Raw genomic sequence first — 9,675 nt, forward strand, 5'->3', positions numbered from 1 at the left:
CAGTACACACACACACAGTACACACACACACAGTACACACACACACACACACAGTACACACACACACAGTACACACACACAGTACACACACACACACACACAGTACACACACACACACACACACAGTACACACACACACACAGTACACACACACACAGTACACACACACAGTACACACACACACAGTACACACACACACACACAGCACACACACACACACAGTACACACACACACACACACACACACACACAGTACACACACACACAGTACACACACACAGTACACACACACAGTACACACACAGGAAGACACACATGCAAACATGCATGCAGTACACACACACATATACTGTACATACACACATACGGAAGACACACAGACATACAAATACATCATGATAAAACAGTGTGAGAGCAAGTGTGTGTGTGTGTGTGTACTGTAGGTCTGTGTGTGTTCTGCAGGTGTGTGTGTACTGTAGGTCTGTGTGTGTTCTGCAGGTGTGTGTGTGTACTGTAGGTCTGTGTGGGAGTCAGGCGGCTGAGCGGTGAGGGAATCGGGCTAGTAATCCGAAGGTTGCCAGTTCGATTCCCGGTCATGCAAACTGACGCTGTGTCCTTGGGCAAGACACTTCACCCTACTTGCCTCGGGGGAATGTCCCTGTACTTACTGTAAGTCGCTCTGGATAAGAGCGTCTGCTAAATGACTAAATGTAAATGTAAATGTGTGTGTGTGTGTACTGTAGGTCTGTGTGTGTTCTGCAGGTGAGTGTATGTGTACTGTAGGTCTGTGTGTGTTCTGCAGGTGAGTGTGTGTACAAGGAAAAGCTGTTCGACACAGGGCAGACCTTCCGCCGAGGCTGTGACAAGTGCTTCTGTCACCATCACGGCTTCTTCTGCCTTCCGTGAGTAGGACCAATTAGTGGACCAATTAATGGTGCTAACTTGTTAATTGATCCATTTGATACAACTAGTTAAGTTATATCTCTAAGTAATTTATGATGAGTTGTTACATTTACATTTAGTCATTTAGCAGACGCTCTTATCCAGAGCGACTTACAGTAAGTACAGGGACATTCCCCTGAGGCAAGTAGGTTGAAGTGCCTTGCCCAAGGACATAACGTCAGTTGGCATGACCAGGAATCGAACTGGCAACCTTCGGATTACTATCCCGATTCCCTCACCGCTCAGCCACCTGACTCCCTGTTATCCAGACTCATCTTTTTCTCTACACCCCCTCTCACCCTCTATCCTTCTCATCCCCTTTCCTCTCTCCCTCCCCTGTCCTTCTCTCCCCCTTCTCCCTCTGTATCTTCCCTCTCCCTCCATCCCTCTCTCCCTCCGGTACCAGGCCCGTGAAGCCCACGGGCCTGGTTCCTGGCCCAGGAAGTGTGTGAGGTTGCTGAAACCGTGTGGTTACAAAGTGGTCTACAAATACAACCACCTGCTGGAGTGTTGTGCCTACAGCTGGATAGGATGACTCAAACACAAACACACACACACTTCTATCTCTCCATTTCCTGTCTCTCTCCTCATCTACCTCTCTCTCTCCTCTATCTCTCCATTCCTCCATCTTTCCTCTACCTCTCCTCCTCTCTCCTCTGCTCTACCATTTCATCCCTCCATCTCTTCACTCCTCTATTTCTCTGTCCTTCTTTCTATTTGTTCATGGATGTAACAGAAAACAATCTTCCACTCATTCTGTCCAGTGTGAGACTAAGTCATATACAATCCAGGATTTTCAAAATGTATACTCATGAACAAACAATGTTTTTCAGATTATTTTTTTAATTAAAAAGCCTATAAAGAAGCGTATCAATGCTCTGTGGTATTTCAATTATTAATACGTACTCACTTAACATGACGTGCTTTTAGCAATTTTTGATTAATCACATACATATTAATATGAAAAGTGTAATTAGCACCGGTGGAGAACACTAGCTCGCACTTCAGTAGAAACTACCCCTACACCAACACAGGAGGATGGGGGGGGCAGGAGGAGGAGGGGGGGCAGGAGGAGGGGTAGGGGGGGTAGGAGGAGGAGTAGGGGGGGCAGGAGGAGGGTGAGGGAGGGAGGGGCAGGGGAAGGTGTAAGGGGGGGGGCATGAGGAGGAGGGGAGGAGGAACCATCAGGAGGAGAGCCAGGGGTGCAGCAGACTCTGTGCAGCCGTTGCCCTCCTCTCTGGGTGGTATTCCAGCATGGGCAACAGGAAGTCAGACAGCTGCAACGCTTCACTCAACAGGAAGTGGTACTTCTCAACCAGGACCTCGTACAGACCCCAGACACGGAGGGGGCCGACGTGACGCAGATCACCTGGAGAGGAGGAGGAGGAGGAGGAGGGGAAGGAAGGAAGGAAGGAGGAAGGGAATAGGAGGAGAAGGAGGAAGAGGAGGAGGAGGAGGGGAAGGTAAGAGGAGGAGAACCGTGGATAGGAAACGTTCCACAGGCGTTTCTCACCCACGTTTCAACACGGAGAACGGACTGATGAGGAAGGGAAGGAGAAGGGGGTTTGTGACGGAGGTATTAGCATAAGGTCCGCCCACCAGGAAGTGACCTCACCTCTTGATCATGTGATCATAGATGGGAAGGGGAAGCGACATCACCTAGCTGTAGGTGCTGTTTGTCATCAGCCCGGAGGAGCCTCACCTGTGTGGGTGAAGTACTCTGAGGAGCCTCACCTGTGTGGGTGAAGTACACTGAGGAGCCTCACCTGTGAGGGTGAAGTACTCTGAGGAGCCTCACCTGTGAGGGTGAAGTACTCTGAGGAGCCTCACCTGTGAGGGTGAAGTACTCTGAGGAGCCTCACCTGTGAGGGTGAAGTACTCTGAGGAGCCTCACCTGTGAGGGTGATGTACTCTGAGGAGCCTCACCTGTGAGGGTGAAGTACTCTGAGGAGCCTCACCTGTGTGGGTGAAATACTCTGAGGAGCCTCACCTGTGAGGGTGAAGTACTCTGAGGAGCCTCACCTGTGAGGGTGAAGTACTCTGAGGAGCCTCACCTGTGTGGGTAAAGTACTCTGAGGAGCCTCACCTGTGTGGGTGAAGTACTCTGAGGAGCCTCACCTGTGTGGGTAAAGTACTCTGAGGAGCCTCACCTGTGTGGGTGAAGTACTCTGAGGAGCCTCACCTGTGAGGGTGAAGTACTCTGAGGAGCCTCACCTGTGTGGGTAAAGTACTCTGAGGAGAATCTTCCAGACAGCGCCAGCGCTGGAGGAATCCTGCCAAGCAGCTCTATGATGTGAGCCAGGTGGTCTGGAGAGTGACGAACAAGAGGGACTACGTTACCCAGAATCCATAGGGTGATAACTGTTAACCGTGTCACGAGTGTGTGAGTATGTATGTGAGGGCTTGTGCATGTGTGTGTGAGAGAGAGAAAAGAGAGAGTTGGTCAGACCTTCCTCCAGGGTGAAGGTATTGCCAGCTTTGGGCTCAAACAGCGAGTCTCCAGTAACCAGCTCAAAAGCCTGAATGACAAATAGTTTTACTGTAAGAGGATGAACATGTTTTTATAAAGTATTACTGTTCAGACCACATTGCGTTTATTGATATTGTGTTAACATTACATGGTGTGAACAGTGTTGTTCTTCTGTGGATGGATGATGATGTTCTGAGGATGATGATGTTCTGAGGATGATGATGTTCTGAGGATGATGTCTATGGATGGATGGATGATGATGTTCTGAGGATGATGTCTATGGATGGATCGATGATGATGTTCTGAGGATGATGATGTTCTGAGGATGATGTCTATGGATGGATGGATGATGATGTTCTGAGGATGATGATGTTCTGAGGATGATGTCTATGGATGGATGGATGATGATGTTCTGAGGATGATGATGTTCTGAGGATGATGTCTATGGATGGATGGATGGATGGATGGATGGATGGATGGATGATGTTCTGAGGATGGATGACTCACCATGCAGGCTACGCTCCAGATGTCTGCAGGCGGGCCGTACTCTAAGCCCAGCAGCACCTCCAGGGAGCGGTACTGACGGGTCTGGATCTCCTCACTGAAGTGTTTATACTGGGGGGGGGGGGGGAGAAACTACAGGTTCAGATGCAAATAAAAAGAATCTTCAGAATTTTCACCCCCTCCTCCTCCCCCTCCTCCTCCCCCCCCTCCTCCTCACCCCCCTCCTTCCCCTCCTCCTCCCCCCTTCCTCCTCCTCACCACCCAGCAGGAACTCCCCAGGTCAGCGATCTTCACCCTCATCTCCTCCATGCTGAGGCGGCCCATAAAGTTGCTGTCTGGAGAATGAGAAACTCTCATCTAACATGTTCACCATACGAAAATTATATTTTACTTTTCATGTTCATGTTTCTGTCAAAGAAAGGGAAGAAGTAAAAGGTTTCAAAACAAAGTAAGCTGTCAACCTGCGGTGGTACCATCCTTGGTGCCCTGGCTGGGGCTTGTGGTGGCGCCCCCTGGTGTCTGAGGGTGGTCCTGCTCCTCCAGGCACAGCAGGATGTTCTCAGGCTTGATGTCTGTGTGGATGATCTTACACTGGGAGTGAAGGTAGTCCAAACCCTGCAGGACCTGAACAGCGACACACAGAGAGAGAGCGGCAGGCTGCTATGCAGGAGTGGTGAAACATCTGTGCTCTATTCAGACCAGACAGCAGCCTACCTGAGGACCAGACAGACAGCAGCCTACCTGAGGACCAGACAGCAGCCTACCTGAGGACCAGACAGCAGCCTACCTGAGGACCAGACAGCAGCCTACCTGGGTGAGCACCTGTCTGACCCGGGGTAGCGGCAGTCCCGGGCTCCCGAAGCACACCTGCCAGCAGCGCAGGTCCGGACCGAGCAGCTCCAGAACCAGACACACGTCTAGACGGCTGGGTCAAGGAACCACACACATATACACACACACACACAAGCTCACATATACACACACACACAAATCAACACACATACACACACAGATGAAAGATACGGACCCCGTTGACTCCCACCAGTTGGAACTCGTCCAGCAACTGTACGATCCTGCCACTGTGAGGATGACGCGCTGTGGGTCCACTGGCCTAGGGAGAGGAGGAAGAGGAGAGGAGGAGGGAGGAGAGGAGGAGGGAGGAGGAAGAGGAGAGGAGGGAGGGGGGAGGAAGAGGAGGGGAGGAGGGAGGAGGGGAGGAGGAGGTGGAGAGAGAGATGTTTCTAGTATAAAATAAACATCCCAATAAAGATTTGGAGGAGAGGAGGAGGAGAGATATAGAGGGAGGAGAGAGAGAGGAGAGATAGAGAAGGAGGAGAGGAGACTTACACAGCGTAGCAGAGAGACTTCATCCTGTCCTGCCTGAGGGAAGCCTGTGCCACTCTTCAACACCTTCACAGCCACACACCTGCCCTGCCTGGAGAAGGGAGGGAGGGAGGGAAATACATGGATACACAGAGGGAGAGAGCAAGGAAGGGAGGGAGGGAGGGAGGGATGGAAGGAGGAATGGAAGGAGGGATAAGTGATAAGTGTATGAATGGATGGATGCACGAATGGATAGAGATAGATAGAAAGATGATCACAATAATGGATAGATTAATTGAAAATCTATTGAACAAATAAACAACAAAATCACAATTTGTAATTGGTCCTCTTTTTCATTTTTTCGTTTGTTTATCAGTTGGACCAACCTGAGGTCTCGGCAGAGCCAGACCGTGGAGAAGTACCCCCAGCCCAGCTTGGACAGAACCTGGTACCTCCTGTTGAAGGTGTCTCCTACCTGGACAGGGTGGTAACCTCCTGGAGACACACATACACACCTAGGAAGATACTGCCAACAGGTACATATACATGTGCCGGTACATCATTAGACACAGCTTGAGAGGGAGAGAGACATACAGAGAGAGAGAGACATACAGAGAGAGAGAGACATACAGAGAGAGAGAGACAGAGGGAGAGAGAGAGAGAGATACAGAGAGAGAGAGAAAGAGAGAGAGACATACAGAGAGAGAGAGACATACAGAGAGAGAGAGACATACAGAGAGAGAGAGACAGAGAGAGAGAGATACAGAGAGAGAGAAAGAGAGAGAGACATACAGAGCCAGAGAAAGAGACATACAGAGCCAGAGAGAGAGAGAGAGAGAGAGAGAGAGAGAGAGAGAGAGAGAGAGAGTGAGAGAGAGAGACATACAGAGCCAGAGAGAGAGAGACATACAGAGCCAGAGAGAGAGAGAGATAGAGTACCATAGCAGTATTCTCGTGGGTCTTCTCTGTCTTGTCTCTCTTCTGGCTCCAGCTGCTCCAGATGCCTCAAATCTTCCAGACCTGCCTTACTTCTGCAGCACACACACACCCACACACACACCACACACACACACCACACACACAAACACAGTGAACAGACAGCTACTGTACGTTCTGAGGACCGTAGCTGTGGCCAGCTGAGGTGTCTGGTTGCTAGGAGCAGACAGGGCACAGGAACTACTTTTAGACACACATTCTACTGCCCCCCCAACACACACACTCATATACATACACACACAATACACACACACAGAACACATACAGTCACATGCTCAATCGCTGTTGTGTCGAGACTGTAAATGCACCACAGTGACCTCACTGTAAAAGCTCCTGCTTCATGACATTCAACATAATATTCCCCAATCAGACATGTTTGATTCACGTCATATCCATGTCCCTTTAGGAGCACTTGATTTTTGTTAGCACACCTCTCCAAGAGGCACCTGACTTCTGTTGGAGCGCATAGGCTGTGCTCAGGCTGGAGACCCTGGGTAGAGTCACCACCAGGCTGGAGACCCTGGGTACAGTCAGCACCAGGCTGGAGACCCTGGGTACAGTCAGCACCAGGCTGGAGACCCTGGGTAGAGTCACCACCAGGCTGGAGACCCTGGGTACAGTCAGCACCAGGCTGGAGACCCTGGGTACAGTCAGCACCAGGCTGGAGACCCTGGGTAGAGTCACCACCAGGCTGGAGACCCTGGGTACAGTCATCACCAGGCTGGAGACCCTGGGTACAGTCATCACCAGGCTGGAGACCCTGGGTACAGTCATCACCAGGTTGGAGACCCTGGGTACAGTCACCACCAGTGAAACTCTACACTAAGTCATCACCAGTGAAACTCTACACTGCCATGACAGTCACCTCTCTGGAGAGATGGAAACAATGTTCACATTCTCATTGTGGAGGAGAGAGGGAGTGAGGGAGGGAGAGAGAAAGAGAGAGAGCAGGAGGGAGAGGGAGAGAGAGAGCAGGAGGGAGAGGGAGGGAGAGAGAAAGAGAGAGAGCAGGAGGGAGAGAGAGAGGTGCTAAACATGAACCTGCCCCTGCTGCCATGGAAATAAAGGCTCTAGGCCAAGCTGTGATGCCCTGGATCAGATAACTGAAGCTCACAACACTACAAGCTGTCTGCGATGTAGCCAAACTGGTTTTAGGCAGTGTGTGTGTGTGTGTGTGTGTGTGTGTGTGTGTGTGTGTGTGTGTGTGTGTGTGTGTGTGTGTGTGTGTGTGTGTGTGTGAATGTGGGTGTAAGCGTGCATGTCTGTGTGCAAGTATATGCATTTGTATGTGTGTATGTGCGTACTCGTATGCACTTTATATATGTGAGCAATGTACAGTTCTGTATTAGCTGTACTTACGGACGATCCTGAGAGACCAGGGGAGCTGGGCTGCGATCAGAGCAGGTCTCTCTGCAGGGACCAGAGCAGGTCTCTCTGCAGGGACATGAGCAGGTCTCTCTGCAGGGACATCCTGACTGGAGATCCAGCGACATCAGGTCCACAGGAGGTGATAGAGCAGCCAGGAGAAAAATAAGCTGCTACAAATAGGTTAAGTGTTAAGCAGTCGAAAAACCAGCCGTTAAATCAGCCGGTAATGTAGAGAGATGGCAGCAACAGCGGAGAGGCCGGCTTCTGAGTCCAGAGCTGATCAGCTGGGAATGAGGAGGCCAGTCAGGTCTAAACATGGAAACACCAGCCTTCCTCTCTCTCTCACTCTGTCTCTGCCCCTCTCACTCTCCCTCTCTGCCCCTCTCACTCTCCCTCTCTGCCCCTCTCCCTCTCCCTCTCTGCCCCTCTCCCTCTCCCTCTCTGCCCCTCTCTGTCTTTCTCAGACACCCTCTCTCTCTTTCCTTCTCTATCTCCCTCTCTCTTTCATTCGTACTTGACATACATGTTCCTCACCCCCTCTGTCTCTCTGTTCTCCGGTGATCTAAATCCCAGTCTGACTAATCCCTGAGAAAGAGAGGATAAATACCTGGTCTCAGAGGAGGAGAGAGGAGAGACGGGGAGGAGGAGAGGGAGGAGGCTGTGACAGGAAGTTGATATTCTGTTCATTACCACCAGGCTGTTAACACCTGCTGAAGCTCCCCACACGATGACATGTCCAATCACCACGGTGATGCAACTTTGGGGGGGGAGGGTGTGTGGGTGTGTTTGTGGGTTGGGGGGTGTTGAGTCACTAAACATCGAAGATCACATGACTGTTTAAAAATAAATACATGCCACCCCTGTCTTACTGTCTGAAGATCAGTTCCTGCGTTCTATCTGTCTGGATGTGTTCACCCAGACAGTAAGCATCCCATGTGGATGCTTACTGCACTTCTGCATGGCCTGCATCGGAGAATACTGGAGTGACACAAAAAACCCTTGCCAGTGCAGCTGAGTTTTCAAATAGAGATCTCAGACTTTTCAAATGCGTACTGTGCCTTTAAGAGGAGCTGAAGCCGAGCTGGTAGTAAGTAACGTCACTTTGATGAAGTGAAAGTAATGTTAAAAAGCACCTTATGGATAGGCAAATCTCACGGTTTTCCACATAATTTTGAATAATTATACAGTTTTTTATTTTCAATACAAGGTTAATACGGTTATCCACATCTAAGCACAAAAACAGGTGAGTAGACAGACACATGTTAACGATAGTACCTGAATAATTATTAATCATTGTGATTTTATATCCTAGGTTGCGTGGCATGTCACATTACATTATGATCCCGCTCTTAACGTTGATGTCAAATGCTCCGGGCATTTCAGATTTTTCACGCCACCTAAGGTCTGTCAGCTTTCGCAAAGTTTGCCATGGATTTTTTACAAGAAGTAATATATTTCCAAAACCATAATGGCAATAAAGACCAATAAAGAATCAGCCAATTAACATTTATTGAACTGTTACCAGAATTGACTTAGTCATCCAATTCACTTTGGCGTGAGAATTTAAGATTAACAAACAAAAACAGTAGCTAGGCTTTTGCTGCACATGGAATCTGCAGACATGAAATTAAAATAAAGTGCAAATATTACAAACAACGTAGGTTACCTCATTGGCCGTTTTTTTATGATTTGTTTGTTGTGGAATTGTATACCTTAATCCTTTCTAAATTTTTAAATGCAAAGCTATTATGTAAGATGTCTAGTTCTTTAACATTGTGTGTGGTATTTGCAACAACAACAAAAATATATGGTCAGTGCCATGTTGAACTTCAGCCTCTCTAGTCCGGTCTTGCGCAGTAGAGGGTCTCGCCATCTTTGACGTAGGCACAAAAAAAGGCCACATGCAGTCAAATATGCCACGTAACCTTGGATCTAAAATCACAATGATTAATAATTATCCAGTGCAGATAGAATTATATATTTTGTCTGGACAGCTGTTTAATAGGCAGACAGAATATTATGAAAATATGCCTCCACAAAATATTTAATGGTTTAACCTTTATTCTTTCTAA

At 49.1% G+C, this 9,675-nt stretch overlaps 1 protein-coding gene across 1 annotated transcript; it reads right to left on the minus strand.

Moving 5' to 3' along the window:
- Positions 1 to 2,126: 2,126 nt before the first annotated feature.
- On the minus strand, positions 2,127 to 7,728 carry si:ch211-220i18.4 (SRSF protein kinase 3). Its single transcript, XM_067239414.1, has 12 exons — positions 7,595 to 7,728; positions 6,179 to 6,270; positions 5,626 to 5,734; positions 5,264 to 5,351; positions 4,940 to 5,027; positions 4,727 to 4,833; positions 4,378 to 4,540; positions 4,175 to 4,251; positions 3,920 to 4,027; positions 3,392 to 3,461; positions 3,157 to 3,249; positions 2,127 to 2,311 (listed from the first exon to the last, which is right to left on the minus strand). Exons 1-12 carry the CDS (start codon positions 7,726 to 7,728, stop codon positions 2,127 to 2,129), a joined length of 1,314 nt encoding a protein of 437 aa, XP_067095515.1.
- Between the last annotated feature and the right edge of the window lie 1,947 nt (positions 7,729 to 9,675).

This window comes from Osmerus mordax, chromosome 7 (genome assembly GCF_038355195.1).
Source record: "Osmerus mordax isolate fOsmMor3 chromosome 7, fOsmMor3.pri, whole genome shotgun sequence".
Taxonomy (NCBI): Eukaryota; Metazoa; Chordata; class Actinopteri; order Osmeriformes; family Osmeridae; genus Osmerus; species Osmerus mordax.

Bases quoted from the DNA above. Each gene is read 5' to 3' on its own strand.
- si:ch211-220i18.4 (XM_067239414.1), bottom strand. From the start codon at position 7,728: ATGTCGCTGGATCTCCAGTCAGGATGTCCCTGCAGAGAGACCTGCTCA. The intron at 5,352-5,625 runs GTTGGTCCAACT...TCCCTTCTCCAG, and splicing joins TGGCTCTGCCGAGACCTCAG to GCAGGGCAGGTGTGTGGCTG. The intron at 3,250-3,391 runs GTCTGACCAACT...GTCACTCTCCAG, and splicing joins TACCTTCACCCTGGAGGAAG to ACCACCTGGCTCACATCATA.